The sequence below is a fragment of the Hipposideros armiger genome, unplaced genomic scaffold (genome assembly GCF_001890085.2).
Source record: "Hipposideros armiger isolate ML-2016 unplaced genomic scaffold, ASM189008v1 scaffold_1097, whole genome shotgun sequence".
Taxonomy (NCBI): Eukaryota; Metazoa; Chordata; class Mammalia; order Chiroptera; family Hipposideridae; genus Hipposideros; species Hipposideros armiger.
The window spans coordinates 312,459-337,933 of NW_017732447.1; the positions used below are offsets into that span (position 1 = coordinate 312,459).

The window sequence follows — 25,475 nt, forward strand, 5'->3', positions numbered from 1 at the left end:
AAAGAGCCAAGATAAGCAAAGACAATTTTTAAGACAACTAGGTCAGGGTTATTTGATTATGAAGATATCAAAATGTATAAACTTATTAAAAGTAAGACAGTGTGGTTTTGAAACAGTGATGGACAACCAAACCAATAGAACAGAAAACCAAGGCCAGAAACAGATCTTCACATATGTAGATACTTGATTTTTTTGACAGGTGGCCTCGTAGATCAATAAGGAAAGGAAAATGTACTGAAATAGTGCTGCCACAACCAGTTACTAATATGGAAAAATAAAATTGGATTGGCCTCAACACTAGATAAACTAAAGATTTAAATGTGACTATTAAAACTTTTAGGGCCGGTCAAGTGGCTCCTTGGTTAGGAGTTGGCTTGAGACGCCTGCTCTGAGCAGCAGGGCCCCGGTTCAGATCACACATGAGGGCCAGTGACACTGCCCTCTACAGCTAAGATGGTGAACAACAGCTCGACCTGGAGCTGGGCTGCCGTGAGTCACCAGCGACAATGTAGGCTGTAGTGGAGCTGGCCAGTAGCGGGCATGAGCTTTCTGAGCTGCCATAAGCCACCGCGAGTGACTGCCTCACCTGGGAAGAGTACAATGCTAATACCAACATGGGCCAGTGAAGCCACGTCCTCCACAACTAGACTGAAGAACAAAAGGACAGCAACTTTGTTCCCCTCCCCCATTTCCCCAATAAAATCTTTTAAAAAAAAATTTTTTTAAAGTTTTATAAGTATAAAAGGATATATTTATGACCTAGTGGTATGGAAGGATTTCCTAAAGAACATAAGGCACAAACTATGAAAGATAGAAAAATCAGATCTGATGTAAAAATGTAAAAACTTTTGTTTTTCAAAGTATAGCTCAAAAAGGAAGAATGCAGACCACAGTCTGGGAAAACATATTTTTAAAACACACCTGATGAAATTCAGCTCATATTAAGAACATCTCCAAGTCAATAAGGAAAAGACAAACACCCAATAGAAAACTAGGCAGAAAAAAAAAAAAAGAAAACTAGGCAGAAATTGTGAACTGGCATTTGGCAGAAAAGGAAAAAATAATGGTCGGTGTTAAATGTTAAGATTTCTATTTCCAGTAATAGTGGATTAAATAATTCAGACAAATCATCTCACTACAGACAACTGTAAAAGCTGGAAAAATATAAAAGTACCTCCTTGGGCCATCTGAGCGGCTCAGTTGGTTAAGAGCTCACTCAAAAGTGGCGCGATGGTTAAGAACTGGCTTGGGATGCCAGAGGGCCCCGGTTCGGATCCCACATATGAAGGCCAGGGACACTGCCCTCTACAGCTAAAATGCTGAACAACAGCACAACCTGGAGCTGGGCTGCCATGAGTCGCCGGCGACGGCGTAGGCTGCAGCCACTGTGGCAGTGGGTTGCCATGGGCTGCCGTGTGTGGCCGGCAGTCAGCGTGAGCGGCCTGCAGCCGCAGTGAGCGGCTGTCCGGAGGCCAGTGACTGATCTGCCTTGCCCGGGAAGAGCGCAATGATGGTGCCAACTTGGGCCAGTGAGGCAATGTCCTCCACGGCTAGACGGGAGAACAGAAGGATGGCAACTTGTCTGTTCCCCTTCCCCCAATTCCCCAGCGCTGTTCTCATCCGCCAATTCCCCAATTAAAAAAAAAAAAAAAAGTGTGAGCTCTGAGTAACAGCGGTTTGAGTCCCGGACTGAGCTGAGCTGCCTCTGAGCTGCCAACAAGTGACAGGATGGCTCAGCTAAAAAAATAATAATAATAAAAAATAAAAGTACCTCCTTGAAGGTACTAGAGTTAACAAGATAGTGATGAACTAGTAAGCCAGTCAGTACGTAGGAGAAAATGGAAGCCCAGCTTAGGTCAGCCAACCCTTAGGACCCATAAATGCTTCAAGTATGAATGCTTTTTGTTTTAAACTTGTGACTTTTAGGGTGCTCTATTTCACAGCAATAGGTGACTGATTTAAAATTAAACATATGGAAATGATAAGTCCTGGTTATTTCTAGAAGGGAGGGAAATGTGAACTAGGAAGATTACAAAGGAGATCCAACTATATCAGTAATGTATTTCCTAATAAAATGGTGTGAATACAGAAGTGTTTGTTGTTACCTTTTTAACTCTTAAATATAAAGTTAAGGATACAATACCTTGAATCTCCTTTTTTGGAAGTATGTACTTAATTTTTCCTATATTTTCTTAAAATAGCTTTAAGTTTATACTAAAGGATTATGGAGATTTAGTAATTAATGTGCAATTATTTAAAAATATTTCCTTCTGTTCTCTTGACTTGGTTAGAATTATTTTCTGATCTACTGATATCCTATTCCTATATATAATACCATTTTTTTCCTAAGGAGTTATCTTTTTTATATTCAGTGACCTCCATTTATGATAATATGGAAAGTGGTAGACAGAATTGGGGAGAGATGACCATGTTGGGTGAGGCTTTCCTATTTGCCTTTGAAAGGATGGGAAAGTGTCAATGACGTGCATACTCATGTGATGTTTTTCTATGAAATGTATTGGGATCTATCAAGTAAGACTGAATTAAGATATACAAACTTCTCAGATACTAGCGAATTCCTATGAGGCATATTATGAATGAAATGACAAGCTGGTACAGTGACAAGAAAAATCAACACAAGTGTAGGTAAAAGGCTAAGAGGACTTGGCTCTGAAGAGTATTAACAGGAAGAGGGTTCTGCATTGAGTGAGAGAGAAGTGAATGTAGAACTAACCGCAGAGTGAGCTAGGAACCTGTTCTGAACAGGAAGCCTCTCCAAACAAGACGCCAGGAGATGGGCAGAGTTATTAAGTATCACAGCCCTTGGGGAAGTGAGCTGCCCTCCTGCAGGCTTGCCTGAGTTCACACCTGAGGTCTTTAGAAGTTGCCTTAAGGACCTCAGCTGAAAACGTCTGCTATATTAAAAAAATTCTAGAGTGAATTAGCTTGGATCCCATTCAAAGGCTGCTTCCCATCTGATTTCAAATATGGGGGCGGGAGGAGGGTGTCATCTTAAAAAGTCCAGGGCCTCTTCCCCTGACTAGATAGTGGGAATATTACCTTTACGCTTCCATCTGTGTTTCCAAAGTGGGGTGCATGAACCACAGCAAGTGCACAGGACATTCCAAGGGGTGCAGAAATATTAGAAAGTCTGTTTACATATTTTATTTCATCCTTTTTTAATTTCTATTTTTGCATATATTTCTTAAACCACACTATGTTAGGAATGTCAGTTGAAAATTATTTTGCTGACAGACAGAAGTTCCAAAAGATTGAGGACCAGCTGCATTTGCATCATCTTCCCAAACCTAAAATGAGAACACAATCTGACAGATAGGGCAATTATGTGACTAATCGAATCTTAAAAACTGGGTTTTCTACAAAAATGTAGTAAATTCATTGGTCAAATCTATGATTACTGTTCCTGGAACTCCTACCTTTGGCCTTATTTCTATGATACATCCTGTTTTACTGAAACGTTCTCTTTTTCTGAAGGGTATTAACGACAGCAAAGAAGACTGACTTCTTTAAGTTTGGAATAATGCTTGGAATTAGTTGCATTAGCAAACCTAATGTCTGCCACTACAGTAGATATCCAAAAGAAGACTCCCATTTGCTTTTGGGTTAACTCCAGCTTCCATCTGTGAAGCCTCTGTGTGGCCTGTTCTATCATTCAACGACAATTTACTGAGCATCATCAATGTGCCAGGCACTGAGAATATACAAAGGTGAATAAGACATGGTCCCTGCCCCAGCAAAGCTGCAGAAGAAGGAGCACCTTATAAAGATTAAATGAGAAATACGTTTAAAATACTTAGCACTAGTGACTAGCACAAATAGAGCCCATGATAAATGTTAAATTTAAAATAAAGTATTAAGGGCCGGCCGAGTGGCGCAATGGTTAAGAGCTGGCTTGAGACGCCAGAGGGCCCCGGTTCGGATCCCACATATGAGGGCCAGTGACACTGCCCTCTACAGCTAAGATGCTGAACAACAGCTCAACCTGGAGCTGGGCTGCTGTGAGTCGCCAGCCACAGCGTAGGCTGCAGCCCCTGTGGCAGTGGGTTGCCATGGGCTACCGTGTGTAGCCAGCAGCCAGCGTGAGCGGCCAGCAGCCGCAGTGAGCGGCCGTCCAGAAGCCGGCGACTGATCTGCCTCTCCTGGGAAGAGCGCAATGATGGTGCCAACTTGGGCCAGTGAAGCAACGTCCTCCACAACTAGATTGAAGAACAAAACGACAGCAACTTGTCTGTTCCCCTTCCCCCGATTCCCCAGCACTGTTCCCATCCCCCCAATTCCCCAATAAAAAAAATCTTTAAAAAAAAGTATTAAAACTTTTTACAAATGTATGCATAAAGAGTACAGTAGTTCTCAAACATGATTTTGCAACAGAATCACTGTTGAGCGTGCAAAAATAGGTTCCTATTGAAAACTGACATGCCCCAACACACCCTGCCACATATATTGTTTTGTCAGAGACTGACACCAAGGTAACCTTATTTTCTTAAATACCTTTGGAAAGTAGTTAAAAAACTTAATCTTGGTCAGAACCAAACTTGGAAAGATTCATAAGTGACATACACAATTCCTTAAATGAAATAGAATTTTGTAATAGAAAATAATCCATCTTCCCTTGTGGAATTATTACCAATGAAATACTTTCCTGGGGACTTATACCATTGCTTCTTAATCTTTTAAATATTACTTATTTTCAGTTACTTAGGCATGAAATAAATATTATTAAGTGCATATACATGCAAGTGTCTTGGAGATAGTCATTGTCGTGGAGTTTACGACTAAAGCGAAAACAAATAATAGACTAATTAGTATACTCTAAAGTAGTAATAAGCACAATTGATTTCCCCAAACTACGCCCTTATTTTATTATAACTCTTCAGACCTGTTGTTTCTACTCTAGGAGTAAGCCCTCAAATTTCAGCATTGCCAGAGGGACTGTCATTGCGAAGATCCAGGGACCCATCCATTTCTTTTTCCCCACTTCTTTTCGGTCTTCTTCAGCTTTCCCTTCCTACTTGAAACAAGGAACACTTAAAATGCAGATGGACTCCAGGGATCAGCCTCCCCACGCTCTCTGCAGCCGGGTCCCTACCTCCGCTGCGGTCCACACCTCCTACAGGCAGGTACCTTCCTCCGGCCGCAGCCCTGGGATTCACCGGAAGTTTTCGCACGGAAGTCCCGAGCGCACGCGCGCCTGCTAGTTTCTTTCCGGGAGATTCCGAGCAGGGAGTGGGGCCTGCAGTGCATTCTGGGGAAGTCTCTGAGCCTCCGGCTTTGTTTCCGGCGGAGGAGTTGCGTTTCGTTTCCCCAGGGCCCGCACAGGCACCGCGGTTCCGCGGTTCCGGGGTTCCGGCCTCCCCGCGGAGGCGCCTCCGCTTTCTACCTCGGTGTTGGGCTTGTGGGGGCTCCTCCCGCCGCTCGCCAGCATGTCTGGGGTGCGCGCTGTGCGGATCAGCATCGAGTCGGCCTGCGAGAAGCAGGTCCAGGAGGTGGGCCTGGATGGCACTGAGACGTACCTGCAGCCGCTGTCCATGTCGCAGAACCTGGCGCGTCTGGCCCAGCGGATCGACTTCAGCCAGGGTTCGGGCTCCGAAGAGGAGGAGGCGGCGGGGGCCGAGGGCGATGCGCAGGACTGGGCGGGCGCCGGGTCCAGCGCCGACCAGGACGATGAGGAAGGTAAGGCCCGTGTCTACCGCTCGAGTCCACTGGGCGGTCCCGGGGCCCCAGCAGGCGCCCCGGTAATGCCATTCCGCCTCTTCTGCGCTAGGTGAGGTGCTGTGCGTGTTTTAAAGCAACACGTCTGTTTGAAAGGAACACCCTCGTGGAACTGTGATTGTGCTCGTCGTCTTTTTAAAAAAATAATTTGTCAGTTTAGGGCACTGCTTGACTCTTATTACTCCTTATCCTTCTGCAGGTTTCTTTGAGTTGGAGCATTTGCGACACTGCCACTGCTGAAGTGTTTAACTACTTTTTTTTAATGACTGCATAATAGTCCATGGTGTGGATGTAACATAATTGACACAGTTATTATTGTTATTTTTAAGATTTTATTGGGGAAGGGGAACAGACAAGTTGCTGTCCTTTTGTTCTTCAGTCTAGTTGTGGAGGATGTTGCTTCACTGGCCCATGTTATCATTGCGCTCTTCCCCGGGCCAGGCAGTTGTTCGCAGGCCTCTGGACAGCCACTGATGGTAGCTTATGGCAGCCCACTGCAGCAAGGGCTGCAGCCTACACCATCGCCAGCAACTGATGGCAGCCCAGCTCCAGGTTGAGCTGTTGTTCACCATCTTAGCTATAGAGGGCGCAGAGTCACTGGCCCTCATTTGGGATCTGAACCCCGGCACTGCTGCTCAGAGCTGGCATCCCAAGCCAACTCTTAACCAACGCGCCACTCAGCTGGCCCCCTAAATACGTTGTTAATAGAGGTTTTGCAGCGTGGCACCCTCTGGTTAAGAGTCCTGTAGTTCAGTTCGCGGCTCTGACCCTTTTTACCTGTGTGAGCTTGAACTTTGTTTCCCTGTGCAATGTTGATACTAATAGTAACACCTACTGAAAAGAGGTTTGTGTTGACTGGAGTATGAAATAATGTTTTAAGAGATAAGCAGGGGCCAAATCGTGTAGAGCCAGTATGCCAGGATAAGCAAGATGCTCTATGTATGTAGTAAATGAAAAACAAAATTGGAAGGAGGGAGGCTAGTTAGAAAATTGTAGGCCTTTTGAGCTTCTTTTGCTCGGACTGCCACAAACTCTTTGGAGTGTACTTTCCCTTCTAATAATGGCCCTTGAGCCATTCTGTACTCCTCCGGCTGGCTTATGCTTCTTTGAAATGTATTTTTTCTTCTAATAAACTGTCTTTTTCTGCAACTTTTCTCTGGTCTGTGTCTCTGTTCTTCGGTTCCATGAGACCACGATCCGGTACACACACAAAAAACACTCATCAAAAAATCCTGTTTCACCCTCGATTGCTTGGCACAGCCTCAGTTTATGCCTGTTGTCTTTTGACTACTGCTTTTACTCCCAGTAGTGACCTTGCTTGGATGATCATTTATAAAATCCTCTTATACTACTTGGGCAACCCCTGCATAGAACACTAACAGATACTAATGATTTTGCAGTTTAATGTGTTAAACACAAAACCACAGGCTCAATATGACAATACTCATGCTACAAGCCCATGATACCAACCTTAAATTTAATACCTGATCTAAGTGTGGGTTCAACCTTTCCCAGAAAAAAAAAAGAAGATTGTAGAAAAAGTATGATTATCATTATTGTCAAGGATTTAAAATATTCACAATTCTTGATTTAGTTATGTGCAACAGACCCTATGTAAATGAGAATTTAAGGATGGAATTTAAAGCTAGTGATCTTAGGACAGTTTGGGGTCTATTTGGAAATCAAAGGTAAATACCACATCATACCTCACAAAAAAAATTATTTCCACAAGGATTGAAATTCAAATGAAGAGAATAAAAAAAAATATTGGAAGGAAGTTATAATTGTATAACTTTGGGAGTAAGGGAGACCTTCTTAAGCAAAATAGGAAATGAGGTTAAAAAGGAAAAGATAAAGGTATTAATTACATAAAATTTAAAATATTAATGGAAAAGAATGCTGTAAATAAAGTAAAAAGATAAGTGACAGACTGAGAAAAATATTTGCAACAAAAATGATAACACAAGTGGTTGATATCCCTGATATTCAGAGTCCCTTCAACCTGCAAAGAAAAAGACAGCTCATTGGAAAAACAGGCCAAAGATTTAAATAGTCAGCTCACAGAGAGAGGAGAAACAAACTAATACATCCTTAGGAAGCTATTTTCATGAATAAGATTGGCAGAAATTTAAAAGATTGTTAATATCCAGGGTTGGGAGTGCGAATTGATAGAGCCTTTTTGGAAGACAGTTTGGCAGTTCAGCATGTGTCAAAATTTTTAAATGTGTATCTCTTTTGACCCACTAATATCACTACTAAAATTTAACCTACAGAAAATATACATGTACACAAACGTTTACATATGTATTTTTAAAGATGTTTACCGTTATTCAAATTTTCAGTTATAAAATAAATAAGTCATGGGAATGTAATGTACAGCATAGGGAATATAGCCAGTAATATTGTAATAACGTTGTACAATGTCAGATGGTTACTAGATTTATCATGGTGATCATCTCTTTAGGTTAATAAATGTTGAATAACTATGGTGTACACCTAAAACTAATATTGTATGCTAGCTATATTTTAATTAAAAAATTTAAAAGAAAAAAAAGATTAATGAAGGAATATATAGATGCTTTGTCCAAACAAATAAATCTGGCAATAAACATAAACTGGTCCAAAAAAATAAATAAATAAAAGATGTTTACTGCTGTTAACATTGTTGAACCAATCTACATATTCAATAAATAGGAATGGTTAAATTTATTGTATATCCATCCATACTCCAGAATATCATACTGTGTTAAAAGAATGGAATAGATCTATATGTGCTGACATGGAAGTGTCTCTAAAACATATTAAGTAGGGAAAAAAGCAAGTAATAGAAAGATGGGAGTATATATATGTAAATACATAGAAAAACATTTAGACAGCTACACCCCAACTGTTAGTAGTGATTACTTCTCAGGAGGGAAGAGAATTAGGAGTGAAGAATAAGGGAAAACTTGCACTTTTTTACTCTGTAACTCTCTTGTTTGAACTCTGTACAGTAAGCATGTGTTCATGAAATTTATTTTTAAAAATAAACTTTAAAAATGTTTAAAAAGTTGGAAGATATCTTAATAGTATTTAATAGCCAAATGCTGCCATTATAAGTCATTTTTATTTTTGTACTTTTCTATATTTTGGAAATTCCCTATAATTACTTATTCATGTTTTAAAAGCTGGAAGAAACAAAGGTTTTAAAAAGGCCTGCATAAATTGAAAAAAGTATTTGAATGCCAACCTATCATGTTGTAATGTTAGATTTAATATATGGAAATTAGGTATCATTTTTTCACCATGTAGGAATGCTTACTTAAATGGTAGCAAAGATTCAAGAAAGGGTGGAGAGATAGGACAAAAGAGGAAACAATTTGAAGTAAAATTGATTATTTCTTCTGTTAGTACTTCTAAATCTCTAAATGAGTTTTGTATCTTCTAGTCAATATAACTAAAACTTATGTTTTGTTTTGTGTTTCCTTTCTAGGGTTGGTAAAATTTCAGCCTTCCCTTTGGCCTTGGGACTCAGTGAGGAACAATTTGAGAAGTGCCTTGACAGAGATGTGCGTTCTCTATGACGTTCTCAGTATTGTTAGGGATAAAAAATTTATGACTCTTGATCCCGTCTCTCAGGATGCACTTCCTCCAAAACAGGTATTTGTGGGCTTCCACTGAATAATGGTACCATTTTATTAAGTCCCAGGATCATTTTTTAGGCTTTGTGCCTGTTATTCCTTTTTCTTTACATACAAAATTAAGTCAAGCTGAAGATTTAAATACTAACTGGTTCAAAAAAGGCATAAAACCACATCTTCTTTATTGTTTTATTAATATTCCTGTGACCCTCGGAAGAGTGAAGTCTCAATAATATAATACTTTAAAGTTTCCCAAATCTTACAGCCTAGTCCTTGGTATGTACTGTATTATACAAAAATGTGATGGTAAAATGACTCTGGAGTCAGATAGACCTGGGTTCAAATCCTTCCTCTGCCCTAACTGGCCTTGTGACCTTGAACAAGTTCTTTTATAAGTCTCAATTTTCCCTTCTAACTCCCTGACCCCTTTTTAGGGCCTGGTTAGAAAATTAGGCCAAATTACGGAAGATATTAAAAATGAAGCAGAATTACTGAGATTTGGTGAAGAGTATACTTAATTTTTGAACATTAGAAGATGAAAGGGAGGCAGCAGAAGGATGAATTGGTGAATGAAGAGTCTGAAGTCAGTAAGGCCACTTAGGTCGTTAAGGAAAACAGCATCAGAACAATGAGCAAATTAGTGGAATGGAGAGAAAGTGATGGTAGTAAGAACTCATTTGTAGATCAAATTATTGAATGTAATTACTCATGTGATAATAGTTTCAGAATCTAGGAATGTTGCACTGGAAGACTTCTTAGAGATAATTCTGCTTCCTTCACTTTAGAGAGAGAAAACTAAGGCCCACATCTGTGATGTGTTCAGATTGCGTAAAGCCAGTGGTTAGAAAGCCCTGCCTCCAACACCTGACTCATAGCCCACTGCTTTTTCTACCATTCTGTGCTTTTCTCAAAAAGGAGTCCCCAGGAGTTTCTTGAGCTCTCTAAGAACTTAGAATTAGGTTCCCTAATATGAACAATAGATTATTGTGACTTTTTTTTTTTTTAAAGATTTTTTATTGGGTAATTGAGGGATAGGAACAGCGCTGGGGAATTTGGTGAAGGGAACAGACAAGTTGCTGTCGTTTTGTTCTTCAGTCTAGTTGTGGAGGATGTTGCTTCACTGGCCCAAGTTGGCACCGTCATTGTACTCTTCCCGGTCGAGGCAGATCAGTCGCCGGCTTCTGGACGGCCGTTCACTGTGGCTCTTGGCAGCTCACGCTGGCTGCTGGCTACACATGGTAGCCCATGGCAACCCACTGCAGCAGGGGCTGCAGCCTACGCTGTCGCCGAGGACTCACGGCAGCCCAGCTCCAGGTTGAGCTGTTGTTCAGCATCTTAGCTGCGGAGGGCAGTGTCACTGGCCCTCATAGGTGGGATCTGAACCGGGGCCCTCTGGCGTCCCAAGCCAGCTCTTAACCAATGTGCCACTCGGCCGGCCCTATTGTGACATTTTTATGAAACTTCTCTTGAGTGTGTATTTTATTACTGAGAAAATACATAATTTTAAAATCATTTAAAAATAATACATTTAAAAACTATACTTCTGGATTGTTTTTGATAGAATCCTCAGACACTGCAGCTGATATCTAAAAAGAAGTCACTTGCTGGAGCAGCACAAATCCTATTGAAGGGGGCAGAAAGACTGACTAAATCAGTTACTGAAAACCAAGAAAATAAGCTACAAAGAGACTTCAACTCTGAGCTTTTGAGATTAAGGCAACATTGGAAACTTCGAAAAGTTGGAGATAAAATTCTTGGAGATCTCAGCTACAGAAGTGCAGGTATAGACTTTTGTTAAAAACTATGCTTTTAACCAATAGTTTGTAAAAAAAAACAAAAAACTATACAGGGTTGATTGTAATGTTACATATTCTATAATCTATTGTTTCTCAGTTACATATTGAAACTTCAGAAGCCTGAAAGAAGCTAAAATTACTCTTATACCCTTATGTAAATATATATAAATAGTTTAGATTCACTTTGAAAACCTTTTAGTTACATTTAATTGAAAGTTAAGAGATAGGGCTTATGTGCTAACACACCCTTAACTAGAATTGGCATTTTAGTCAGAAGTGAGAAGGTAGGACCGGACTCCTCCATCAGGGGCTCACCTGTAACCATCAGAAATCGGGCATAAAAGGAGAAAAGAAACATTTCTTCCTTGTTGTTTTTTTCTCTCGTTAGTCTGCTACACTGTTGTCACATGCTGGGTGAAGGAAGGGGACAGTGAAAACACTTAGCCTACCTTTTCCCGTTCAACCAGGGCTATGGCAGTAACTTCAGAAATATATTTTGTTGAAGTGTACCAAAGTTTGCTGATCCTGAATTCCCATCTTTTGATATAAATACTTTGTTGTTGAGCCATAATACCACCTTTCTCAAGGTAATCATGGTAATCTCTTTAAGCTGCTGAAGAGTGTTCAGGGGGAACTACACAGTAAAAGTTTATGAGAGTCACAGCTCAATGGGGTAAAGGTTCTGAAGGCGAAGGCATAAAGCAAGGAGCCCTGGCTGTGATCATTGAGATAACAGTAGTGGACTGATATTTTAAAAGGCTCATTTGCCAGAGCAAGCCATCGTTATCCTAAAATTAAAGGAAAGTAATTGAAGTGGTTAAGTCCAACACTGGAGGACCTACGTGCCTCAGCATTGATGTGAATTGGGAAATTGTGAATTCTGAAGGTAAAATCCCATCACAAAGATGAATTCAAGATGACAGAGACATTTTTACATTGTATAAAGTGGTCTCTAGAAGCAGTACTTTCTGGCTCTGGACATTGTAAGTCTTCCCAACAAATAGTTATGCACAAGTACTTTACTTCATTTCTCTCTATGGAACAGTCACCCATGATTATAAAAGGATTTGATTACATTCTGTTTTTAATTGCCAGAAGATCTTAAATATCTTCCCTTGTTATAAAACAGCACTTAACATTTAACCACTCACTCCTCACATAATCTAGCAGCCAGAACACCTTACCCAAATTTTTAAACTGAACAAACAGACATCACATATAAATCTAGGAACTGGTTGAAAAAAAGTGGGCCTTTTGTGCACTGTCCTTTTGTCTTCTTGCTGGATTCAGACACTTCAGTTGCCACCTTATTATAGAGGCTGAGCTCCAGAAGTATTTAATCTCCATGGTTTAAACCTGAGAAGTATTTTCTAGAAGTACATTGATTTTATCAAAACTCCATTGGAATAAAACAATTTGTATGGCTCCTGGAGTTTGTATGATAATGATGCCGTTAGATTAAGGAGTGTTATTTTTCTAAGGTAAATAACTCTTCTGCTTCCCTTTTTCCCTTGGCTTACCGTTCCTTCCTTTCCCCCCCCCCAAAACACACATTTTGGTGGGAACTTAATTTAGGATTCAGTGATGTGGATGTGAAATATTACTTAATGATGTATGTTAAATATGTTAACCTTTTAATTTTCCTATTTTTAATACCCTATTAGGATCTCTCTTTCCCCATCATGGTACCTTTGAAGTAATAAAGAATACAGATATTGATCTGGATAAGAAAATACCTGAAGATTACTGTCCTCTTGATGTTCAAATCCCTAGTGATTTAGAGGGATCTGCATATATCAAGGTATTTGTCAGAGTATTTTTCAGATCATTTTTTTATTAATAGCCCAGAAGCTAATTTGCTAACATTTTTGTGTTTTTATTGTCACATAGGTTTCAATTCAAAAACAGGCTCCAGACATAGGTGATCTCGGCACAGTTAACCTCTTCAAACGACCTTTGCCCAAATCCAAACCAGGTATAGTTATGTTCTATCCTCTAACTTCTAGTCTTATCTGAGCTTACATGTACAAATAAACTGAAGATAAATAGGAAAAATCTGTACTTTGGAGTAAGAACAATTGAAAATGTACAACTTACAATTTGTTAATTAACCATTAGTGAATAGTTGCAATCTTTTTTTTTTTTTTTTTAAGATTTTATTGGGGAATTGGGGTAGAGGAATAACGTTGGGGAATCGGGGAAGGGGAACAGACTAGTTGCTGGCCTTTTGTTCTGCAGTCTAGTTGTGGAGGACGTCGCTTCACTGGCCCATGTTGGTATTATCATTGCAGTCACCCCAGGTGAGGCAGTCGCTCACCAGGCCATTGGACGGCGGCTCAGGGCAGCTCACGAAAGCTCAGGCCTGCTGCCAGCCAGTCCCACTGCAGCCTACGCCATCGACGGCGACTCATGGCAGCCCAGCTCCAGGTCGAGCTGTTGTTCATCATCTTAGCTGTAGAGGGCAGTGTCACTGGCCCTCATGTGGGATCCAAACCAGGGCCCTGCTGCTCAGAGCTGGCGTCCCAAGCCAACTCCTAACCAGCACACCACTCGGCCAGCCCCTGTGCAATCCTTTTTTTAAAGATTGAACTTATTTCCCAGTTTTCTTTGTGTAAAAGAAATAATGTTTATATTTTGGAAAGGATATGCTGTAACATAATGTTTTCTGAACTTCTGTTGTATGTATTCACATCACCATTTAAGCTAGTTAACACATAATGTAGTTCGATAATTAATATATACATATGTCTCCTGTCTTTTAGGTTCCCCACATTGGCAGACGAAATTAGAAGCAGCACAAAATGTTCTCTTGTGTAAAGAGATTTTTGCACAGCTCTCTCGGGAAGCTGTTCAAATTAAATCACAGATTCCTCACATTGTGGTGAAAAACCAGATTATCTCTCAGCCCTTTCCAAGTAAGAGCAACCAACCATTTTGAAATTTATAAGTAGGACTCTGTGGTTTGGAGAACAGGACAAAGTGAGTAGTTATTAGGGTGTATTGAAGGAACAGTAAGATCAAAGGGGTAGTGTGCTGTCCATAGTCATAGTGGCAGCTGGTAACTACACTGCCAACTCTATTTTGTGTCCTAAATAGTGTAACTCCTGGATTCTAAACAGTCCGTATTAAAAATTGGCATTTGCAAGGCCATTATTCAGCATCATGGCTTTGAGGTGTCTATGCTGACACCATTTGTGGAAGATGTTTTAGGGATCCTGCCTTACTGTCTAAATGAGATGTTAATCAGAAAAGGCTTAATTCATTAAGTACCCATAATATTACTAAGTTGGTGGAAATTAAGTTTTAATTATATTATTTAAAAGCAGTTAGACTGGAGATCAGTTTGAGATTAGCTGTGCATTTGTTTTTTACATAAATTCTAAGGAGTATCTTCTTAGATCTGGTTGAGGTAATGGGTTTTGGGAATGATAAATTTCATCCTGGTTCACTTGGAAGCAGGGGAGAGTATCAGCTAGTTAGTAAGACCAGATACCAACTGTGTGTGTGTGTGTGTGTGTGTGTGTGTGTGTGTGTGTGCGCGCGCGCGCGCGTACGTGCATGTGTGTAAGGGCATTTTTTTTATTAAAGTCAGAAAGAAACAAATTAATAGATAGCTTCTATTCACCTATCTTTAGCCACAGCTCAAGATCAGCAGCCATATTGTAGGTCAACAGAATTTGAATTGTTAAAATACGTGGTAGTTTACTGCATTCATGAATAGCATTTTGGTGTAAATATGTTTCTCAGGAAGCCTCCTCTTCAAGTTAGAATGCATCTTTTGAATTCTGTGATTATATATAAAGAACAGTTGTGGCTTTTTATATTTTAGGTTACTTATATCTTTCCTACTTCTTTTTATAAATAGGCTTGCAATTATCTATTTCTTTGTGCCATTCCTCAAATGATAAGAAATCCCAAAAATCTGCTACTGAGAAGCAAAGTCCGGAGGACCACCTTTATGTCTTAGAGCATAATTTGCATCTACTGATTAGAGAGGTAATGAAATAAATATTTTTGTTTGCACTGTGGTAAAGCATATCCAGGGCAGTGAAGATGCATACACACAAACTCCCCTCTGCTGAGTCCTCATCATTCACATTGCAACGACATTCACGCTCTGCGATGTGAAAGATCCTTGCTACATGCTCGGGGAATACAGAGATGATCGGAACGCAGTCTCTGTTTCCTAGCATAGCTTCCAGGGGTGGAAATATACCACAAATTTTACAGAGAGGTATAAGAAACACATGCCAAAGGGCACAGAGGGAAGTGAGTCTGATTGGGTTATCAGGGAAAACGTTTGTCCAGAGCCTGTAACAGGATAGTTGAGCTCTTTGGGACATAATCTACTTTAAGGTCATCTAGAACTGTTTTTCCTGAGTGCTGGTTGACAGTTTAGGCTAATTTCAAAAGAATTCCCCTGAGAAACTTTGAATTGGAGTATATATTCTAGCCTTCCCGGCCTCACCCCAAAAATCTGGTTAGGTGTTTTTGATGGTACAAGAATCAGTATTCTTTTACAATTACTCGGGTGGTTCCGTTAGGCAGCCAGGTTGGTTTGGGAACCATTCATCTAGGGTGGAGTGGAATAGCTGTCTGCTGACTGTAAGTGTTTTGTCGATGAGACTTACTAAAGGGTAGTGTTTGTTTCTGTACTTTAAAGCTTTTAAAATAATGACAGCTTGAGAGGGACCCTTCTTTTTACAAATTCACATTATGCATGGCCTAGTAGATGTTAACATTCATCTATTTTCCAAGACTGCTTTTATATGTGGTTCAGATCCATGGCTTTCATGTGTCCAAACTGTGCTTTGAACATTATGTACATATGCAGGTGCTGGACATTCGTAATGGCTGTTCTTGTTACAGTTCCATAAACAGACCTTGAGTTCCATCACGATGCCTCATCCAGCAAGTGCACCTTTCGGCCACAAGAGAATACGACTTTCAGGTCCTCAAGCTTTTGATAAAAATGAAATTAATTCATTACAGTCCAGTGAAGGGCTTCTGGAAAAAATAATTAAACAAGCAAAGCATATTTTTCTGAGGAGTAGGTAAGAATGAACAGAGTTACTCTTTTTCTTTGAAACTGCAGTCCTTTCTCCTTTATTAGTTATCTCATATACATTATTTTTGGAATGTTTTAACCTTTTTTCCTAGGGGGAAAGGAAGGTGGCTGCAGTGTACGAGTTTATGACGGTAGATGGTCCTGTCACGTTTGGGGAAGACTCAGATCTATGGCTCAAGTTACATAATGCATTATTTCTAAATAGCACTAAACTTTTGAAAGGCGACTGACTAGGAATGTACCTTAGAACACCATACTTTCTGCAGCAGCCCATCCTTGATATACTTATTCCTGAACTGATTTAAGTCTTTTTTTTTTTTTTCCTGAAGCTTTCTGTATTTTTTGGTTGTCACATTTTAGTACTTTGGAAACCACTTTCCTGCATGTTGACTTATATTTAATCTTAACCCATTTTTACTGATGAGAAGATTGAGGCTTAGAGAAATTATGTAACTTGCTCAAGGTTACACAGTTAAAAAGTGGCAAAGTCAGGATTTATGCCCAATTCTGTGTAACTACAAAGCTCATTTTCTTCCATACACATTGTTTACAAAGGAACTTGGCATGGCTGGATCTAAATGTATCTTTTTCAAATGCTAAAGGGTGCTCTTCAATTTTGTTATTGGTACTTAGTGAAGAAGTCTGTTTTTACTTCATTCATAATTGTGCCTTGATAGTATTCAGAACTTCAGACGTGGGCACACTGTTATTTTATGGCTATATTATTTTTTTTATTTTCAGTTTTTTTCCTGTATGTATAATCATGGTTTTATTAGCACATTAGTTTGTAATCTTAGAATGGAAACTTAGATCCTTCTACTTTTAGTAAAATGAATTAGAAAGACATGTTGGGGGAGGCAGCATGATTCAGTGAAAGGAGTGAGGAATTTCAGGTAAAAGGTTTATTTAAGTCAGGGCTTAACAACTTGCTAAGTAACTTTCGGCAAGTTGCTTAATAATACCTACAGCCCTCAGTCTATTCCTCTGGGGGTATAGGAGTCTGGTCTTAGGATCAAGTTAAATAATGTATGCAGAAGTTCCTTACAAACAAAATATTATATGGTAGATCCTGTTACTTTTCATTTGTACATTTCAATTATAAAAGCTGCTAATTCGAGTATATTGTTAATCTTGCAAATTTCTGACTGACCATAAAGTTAAATATTCCCCCAAATAAATGAAGGGCATGGAAATAGCTATCTGTAGAACCATTATACATTTCAGAGTAGTAATTATAGTCTTGGAAGCAGCAAAGCTTTAAAAATGTTCCCTTTTTTTCCCTCCTACGTATAGAAATAATCTTCCAGTATATCAATCCCATCTGTAAACCATACATAGCAAGATCTATTAACGTGCTCATGTATTTTGATATATATGTGTCAGGGCTTGTGTATCTTTTTTTTTTTTTAAACAAATCTGGGATCATAAAATTTTATACCCTGCCTTCAAGAATATTTTAATATATCCTATTAAATGAATATTCCATGATTTCTTTTACCATTTCTCCGTTGCTAGGTATCTTTTATTTCCAGTTTGTTCCTACATATAATATTGAGATGAACACTCTCATATACATATTTATCAGCTATAGGAATTTTTGAAACACTGTCAAGGAAACGAATCAGAAAAAGAAGACAAAGTTAAGGAGGGACTGCAAGAAACCAGTGGTAGAGCAGAAGTAGTAAAAGAGCAAACCCCAAGCCTGTTTATGTAAAAGCCCCTTGTCCTCGATGGCTGTTCTCATTTCCTGATTCCTCCCACTTTTTCCTTCTCTTTTCAGTCAAGTGCTAGAATCAGATCATTAGAAACTGCGGACCTCCAGTAGTTTGGTTAACCTTCATGACTTATGCTTTGGTTCTAGGTAGTGGCTATTGATTAGCGTGAATAAGATACAAAGGAAAGATTACTCACTGTGGAGTTAGACTCGCAGGTTTGTACCATGGCTCACAGTTCTGTAACCTTGGGCAAATTGCTTAACGTTGCTACACTGCTTTTTTCTCTTTTGAAAGATGGAGCTAATAATAGTACCTAATTCACAGGGTTGTTTGTAATGTTAAATTATATAATTCCTGAAAGCACTTATTACATAATTAGCACATGATAAATCTTAGTTTCATTGTCATTTATACTTATCATATTTATCTTTCTTGGAGTTAAGGTTTTAATTGTGCAGAAAGTCTCTCTAGCTTCCTTTGGAAATAATTACAATTCCATTACAGTGATAGGTCTCAGGTGTGGGTGTGTCCCAAGTCATTTGTTACCGGGGACCAAGTATTGATATTTACAAATGATTTCCTTTAGAGCTGAGGTTACCCTGGAAGTATCCTTCTACTGTGTTCTGGTAAGATTTCCTGAGTGGGAGAAAACAAGTGGAGTTACAGGGAAATCAGCCTGTGCGTGCGAGTGTGTTATAATGTGAAGCTGAGAACCAGCACATCAAAGCAGTGTGAAGGAGGGCCTCAACTACAGCTGACCTTGCTTTAGAGTCTTGCTTTTCAAATGATGCTCTTTTTGAAAAGTAGTCATCTGGTTTTCAAATCTCCACAAAATTGATAAATGATTTGTAATCTTATTATTTTATATGGTGACTTTTAAAAATTGTTTACTTCTTTTCTTTAAAAGAACTGCTGCAACCATTGACAGCTTAGCAAGTCGCATTGAGGATCCTCAGATCCAGGCTCACTGGTCAAATATTAATGATGTTTATGAATCTAGTGTGAAAGTTTTAATCACATCACAAGGTTATGAACAAATATGCAAGTAAGTGTCAAAAATAAGTTATTCATTTAATGTGCTAAGTTGCTTTTTATGTATTGATGTTGGCTGAATGATTATATCAAGATTTTGGTTTTTATTTGCTAGGGTGACCTAACATTCTTGTAAATTATATCAACCATAGAGTATTTATAAGAGTGCAAAATAGGAATAATATAGTTTCTATGAGGTAAATGTCACATATTTGAACTGTGGTTAAAAATGAACCTTGGCATTGAGCAGAAAACTACCAGACCTCCTTAGACCTAACTAGCTATAGTGGTCTCTCCAGTAAGCAAAACACCCCTTGAAAGAAAGTCATCACACTCAGGAGTAGGGGAGTATAATGTATTTATTTATAATGCTATTTTTTATTATGAAGGTTATAATTCATTATTTTTTAAAATAAAAAATAGTAGATGAGCATAATTTAAAAGATCAAATATAGAAGATAAAAGAGTATACAATGGAAAGGAATTCAGTCTTGAAACTTTTAGGAAAGGGTAGTGGAGTGAAGCTGGGTCATGGCTTCCTTCTCTTACACCTAAGGAAATAATTGGCGTGACTTGGGAGTGGGTGGGAGAGCAGGTGTTGAATACAGATGAAACAAGTTTGGTGTGCGTTTTTAACTATTATTAAGGCTGGGTGATGGAGCCATTGGCTTTCATTAAATTATACTGTATTTTTGTGTTTAAAATTTTCCATAATAAAAAGAGACAGAGTGAGCGCAAAGGAGAGGAAAAGAAAAAATTATCAGCACTGAATTGTTTAACTCTAGAACTAAGACCAAATAGCTGTGGGATTGTGGTTACATGACCCAGTGTAAACGTTCTAAACATCTGTAAGAAAGGCTAGTGGTACTGCAGCCTCGACAGGCTCAGGAGCGGGGAGAGGAAGTAGAAGGAAGTAGTAGAATGCCCTTTCCTCATCTTTTATAGCTGGTATCATCTTATGCTATTTAAAGTTGAAGGTAATTCTCTTTCTTGGAACTCCCCAGAAGCAAGTATTTCAAACAGTTTCTTACATATCCTCTAGGAAAGTCTATGCATTACAAGCATATATAGCCTGCCTACACCCTGCCTCTTTCACACAATATTATATGCTTTTTAAAAATTGAGAGATAATTCATGTAACATAAAATTCACCATTTTAAAGTCTACCGTTCAGTGGTTTTAAGTATATTCTCTCTATTCTACAACTATCACCGCTCTCTACTTCCAGAACATTTCCATCACCCCGAAAAGAAACCCTATACCTATTAGCAGTCATTCTCATTTAGTTTGCCTTGTTTACTCGGTGGTATTATATTGGTGAAGAAGCATTCCTTATCAGCACGTACACACCTACTTCATCCTTCTTTACAGCTTTATTGTGTTCTGTTGTATGTACCAAGACTTTTAATTAGTCATTTATTGATGAATATTGTAGTTGGATGCCAGCAAAATAACTTGTACCTGTGCAAGCACATCCATAGGAAAAGTCTACAAGAGTAATTGCTGGGTCAAAAAATGAGGACATTTAAAAGTTTAATTAATGTTACCAAATTGCTTTTTAAAGTGATTGCCCCGAGTATGCTCCTACCAATAATGATAAGAATTCCTCTTTCCTGACACCTTTGTTTTAAAAAAAAAAAACGACTTTGAAGAATTTGGTTAGATTTATAAGTTTTTGCTTTTAAGCCTTCTGAAGTTTGTATTTTTCTTTGAAAGAAATACATAAACTTTAATCAGTATTACAATTTTATGTAGACAGTTGCCAAAATGGTTTATTGTTAAATATTTACTATAAAATAAAGCTTAAAAAAGAGGTACTATCAAATGTGAAAAGATATAGTGCTATTTTTTCTGCATGTGTTCATCTAGATTATGTGACTTGGGGAACCTAGTGTTTCTTATACATGTCATATGCTATAATTTGTACGTTGGTTTGGAAGTGTTGTGATCTGCGTGTTATTCATTGGCTATTTTATGAGTTGCTTTGTTTGACCTAAACCAAGTTAATAGGGTGTCCATAATCTGACTTGTTTGCTGATTATTTCAGGAGAAGGTGAAGTTAACTAAACCCTTTCCCTTTCTGTATGAGAATGTGACCTTTGGTTAATTCTCTAGCTCTAGGCCCCTAAGTAACCTGATAAGAAAAGATGCCGTCTATGTTACTAGGCAACATTGCTTATGGCAAAAATAATCCCAAATTATTAAAATGGATCTGGATTGTGAGAAATTGTAAATACCTGATGGGGATTCCTTTGGATGCTTTTGGGGTAACTTCTCAAACTGGGTAGTGTCTTTTATGGGGACCTTGGAAACCATGTCTGCGGAGTTGTTACAAGAACGTGTGGCTCCTGTAGGAATGAGGTGTGTAAGTCAGGGCAAGTCTCCACACACACGCACGCAGTGTGGCTCTCCTCTCACTGCTGTGCTGACAGCTGCATGTCTTGCCGCTTGGACTGCCAAAGAGGAGGAGCAGCTGATGTTGGCCCTCGGGGTGCCCTGTGGTGTTTGGTGTGAATCTGGTGGTATAGTTGAACCTGAGAAGACCCCACACCCCGTTGGTGTTGGTGTAGGTTATCAAAACTGTCTGTTATTATCTTTTTCTTTGATGTTAAGGTTTAATGTCTGTGGCTTTGTATAAGATAATTTGGAACATTTCTGATTTTTAGTATCTGTATCTATAAAGGTCCATTCAGCTGCAATTGAATATTGGAGTTGAGCAGATCCGAGTGGTACACAGAGATGGAAGAGTAATTACACTCTCTCATCAGGAGCAGGAGCTGCAGGATTTCCTTCTGTCCCAGGTAACAGTTGCAACTACAAGTCTCAAGCCCCTTCCTCTCATAACCATTTACAGACCAAAGTGGGTAAGGAGTAAATTATAAAAAGAAAACCATTTCTTCCTGCCATCTTACTTAATGTCTACTGCACATTTTACAACCTCTAAGTTAGTTGAAAGTGTTGATAAACTATCCTAGATTTGTTTCCACTTAGTTCATGTTTAGAATAAAGAACCAGTTGTGAGACTAGCAAACTTCTTATTTCTCATGTTTGCCAAGGTTTACAAGCACTCCAGGACCACATGATAGCAGAGAAGTATTAACCCAAGAAACCAGAGAAAGGTAGATTAGGTATAAAACTATAGTGGTGACCATTATCCGTGATATTAAATGGAATATTTTAGTCTTAAACCCTATGAAAGAGTTCCTCATATTAAGGGGCGGTATGGAAAGTGCTGGGTTCTAGTCCCAGCCCCACCACAAACTTGCTCTATGACACTGGGACAAATTTCTGGACTTTTCTTTCTTCAACTGTAAAGTAACAACAGTATTTTTCCTACCTTCTTCATGGAGTTACGATGATCCAGTGAAATATTGACTTAGGGGAGAAAGGGTAGATTTTGAGATACTAACGTGAGATACTGTTTTCATATAAAATTTAAATATACTGACACTCTCCATCCTAGAAGCAATAGTCTTTTACACTGACTTGCTTCTTTGGTGCCAAGTAAATAAAATGCATTTGTGAGGTATGGCCGCTCTTGGTTGATTGCATCTAAAATGGCTTTGGCCAACTTAAGCACACATGCCCAGAAATGTATTGGAAGGCTGTTGGGTAGCTCTCAGAATCAGGGGGAAGTCTAGACAACAAGGCTTACAAATGGGTAGGGATCCAAGGAAGCTAGCTGGTGAGGACCACGGCCGGAGAGTGCCACTGTTGCCATCCTGACCGCACTGCCTTCACCGTTGGTGGTACTCTTAAGTGGCCCCTATGTACCAGTCAGGGTCTTACCGAAAACAGGTGGCACACTTAGGAGGCTCTGTTTACAAGTGTGGATGTCAGAGAACCACCAGGGAAAGTGTGGGAACCTGCTGCTGGTAGTAACCACATAACCAAACCCATGGGGCTTAATCTAAAGCCGGAGGGACAGAGGAGGAACAGGTACGAGGAGCCCTACGTGGGAGAGTCAGGTAGAACAGACCACCTTGAAAAGTCCAGCAGCCTCCTTCACTGGATACAACCCGCCTAGACACCCTCACAGGGAAGGTCCCAGGGAATAAGTGCCCTGACCACACTCTCTCGCCATCCACCAGCTCCATCCCACCAGCCTGAAACCAGAGGACATAGAAAGCTGTTAATGTAACCATGCCGGTCAGGCTCCTGGGGCAGAGGAGGGTGGGGAGCAGATTTGAAGGGGGTAAATGGAAGATACTCTGCTCGCCCTGCTCCTCTGAATGTTGCTCTACATTTAGGATCCAGATGGGAATCTCCAGTTGGCCAAGTTTAAGTCATGTTCCTGTGCTCAAGCTGCCAGTGGGCAAAGAAAGCGAGTATCAGGCTATATTAGCTTCTGCAGGGGAAGTTGGGGTCCTACTCTCTGCCCCCAAGGGTCACACAGAGGAGAGAATTCCTCATACATAGGATAGGGTTCCTGTGCTAGGCAGTGAAAACCCACCAAAAGGTTAGTCATAATGTCAGGTCACTGCAAAGTAAATATATGCTAATTGTCAATAAAGTTTCCTTTTTCGTTTGCAGATGTCACAGCATCAGGTACATGCAGTTCAGCAGCTAGCCAAGGTCATGGGCTGGCAAGTACTGAGCTTCAGTAATCACGTGGGACTTGGTCCCATAGAAAGCATTGGCAATGCCTCCGCTATAACAGTGGCCTCCCCCAGTGGTGACTATGCTATTTCAGGTACTTTTGCTTCTTTGGCCTTAACGTTAGCTTTTATAGTTACATATCCTTAAGAGGAGTTTATCTCTGCAATAAGTGAGTTCACGTAGTGGGAGTGCTGAGCGTTTATTTGACCACACTATTCATAGCAACAGATTATTACTTCTCTCTCTAGTAGCTGTAAAAAATGTTTTGCTTGGCAACACAGTTTCCTAGGAGAGCATCTGAAAGCTGCCATCAGATTGTCATCCTGCAGCTCAAAACCTTTTATGGAGAAAAACTTTTTAAAAATGGACTGCTGCAAATATGGGAAGAGTGATTATCTGATGCTAAAGATGGTAAAGGAAGGGATCAGAGAGGAGAGAGGTGTTCCATTAAGCACCTACCATGAGTCCGCACTTTAATAGGCACTTACACAAATTACCTAGTTGAAAATTATATTCAGAGTGATTATGGTTTTAGAGTGATCTTTTCTAATACCCGTCCTAAATATTTGAAAGTGGGTAATTAGACATTTTTCCCCATAGGATCACTGCTTGTGACTCTTCAAGCTTGGTATTGCTAGATCTTTATTGATAAGAATTTGAAAATATCTTGTTCTTCTTCCCTGAGTTATAGTTAAAACCTTATTAAAACCTGAAGTTCTTAATTCGGAAGAATCTTCCCTTTATTCCTCACTGTCCTGATTCTGAACATTTGAGTTTCATTATATGTTAGGTGTATATTAACCAACTCACTGGATGTTTGGATTATTAAATAGAGTTTTAGAAAAAATTAATTGGGGATTTTCTGAAAAAACATAGGACATTGGACTTTCCTAAGCCAAAATTCTATCTTGCCCCATTTTTATAGTACAAATAGTAATTCATGAATATACGAGCCTATATGAATTAGTAAATTATTTTCTAACATATTGAAACTGAAAAGCACTTTTAAACACAACTTTCAAGTAAGTAGACAGACTAAGTTTTTGTAATCATGGTAGAATGAAGTTGTTTTCTAGTCTGGAGAATGAGTGTGTTGATGTTTTGGGTTTTGCTCCACAGTTCGTAATGGCCCTGAAAGTGGCAGCAAAATTATGGTTCAGTTTCCGCGAAACCAGTGTAAAGACCTTGCAAAAAGTGATGTTTTACAAGATAACAAATGGAATCATCTTCGTGGACCATTCAAAGAAGTTCAGTGGAATAAAATGGAAGGTCGAAACTTTGTTTATAAAATGGAGCTACTTATGTCTGCACTTAGTCCTTGTCTATTGTGATTTTTTTCCAGAAGAGTTTCCAGGTTTTTTTTCCCTAGGAAAGTTTCCAGAAACTTTGACTTGAGGTATTTGCAGATCAACTATAAGCAAAAGGAAGAGAAATCTTCCAAAGCAGTACTGTTTTTTAAAAAGCATCAATTAGCAAACATTTACCTAACATTTTGGAACCTTCACTTTATAAGTGACAAATGCTTTGAAATGTAGAAATTTATGTACAGTTATAGGGTATACAGTATGGGGAAATGTAAAATAATTTTTTTATGCAGTTAACTTGTACGGGTTTGAACATGCTTTTTAAAATATGCCTTTGATGTTGCCATCAAATAAAACATGGTTAAAAATTTCAGATACTTTCTGAATTTTTTTTTTTAAGATTTTATTGGGGAATTGGGGGAGGGGAACAGCACTGGGAAATCGGGGGAAGGGGAACAGACAAGTTGCTGTTCCTTTTGTTCTTCAGTTAGTTGTGGAGGACGTTGCTTCACTGGCCCATGTTGGTCTTACCATTGCGCTCTTCCCGGGTGAGGCAGATCAGTCGCCGGCCTCTGGACGGCCACTCACAGCGGCTCTTGGCAGCTCAC

General features: G+C 39.4%; 1 protein-coding gene across 1 annotated transcript; it reads left to right on the forward strand.

The window, feature by feature from the left end:
* The first annotated feature begins 5,177 nt into the window (after positions 1 to 5,177).
* MED17 (mediator complex subunit 17) lies at positions 5,178 to 25,240 on the forward strand. Its single transcript, XM_019632196.1, has 12 exons — positions 5,178 to 5,694; positions 9,206 to 9,372; positions 10,915 to 11,134; positions 12,814 to 12,950; positions 13,040 to 13,124; positions 13,912 to 14,064; positions 15,015 to 15,145; positions 16,019 to 16,203; positions 18,840 to 18,977; positions 21,648 to 21,765; positions 23,498 to 23,657; positions 24,683 to 25,240. The coding sequence occupies exons 1-12, from the start codon at positions 5,445 to 5,447 to the stop codon at positions 24,892 to 24,894; spliced, it is 1,956 nt and encodes a 651-aa protein (XP_019487741.1). The 5' UTR covers positions 5,178 to 5,444; the 3' UTR covers positions 24,895 to 25,240.
* Positions 25,241 to 25,475: the final 235 nt, after the last annotated feature.

Excerpts from the sequence above, each read along its gene's own strand:
- MED17 (XM_019632196.1), top strand. The coding sequence starts at position 5,445 with ATGTCTGGGGTGCGCGCTGTGCGGATCAGCATCGAGTCGGCCTGCGAG. Across the intron at positions 12,951-13,039 it reads AGGGATCTGCATATATCAAG|GTTTCAATTCAAAAACAGGC; the intron begins GTATTTGTCAGA and ends ATTGTCACATAG. Across the intron at positions 16,204-18,839 it reads CATATTTTTCTGAGGAGTAG|AACTGCTGCAACCATTGACA; the intron begins GTAAGAATGAAC and ends TTTCTTTAAAAG.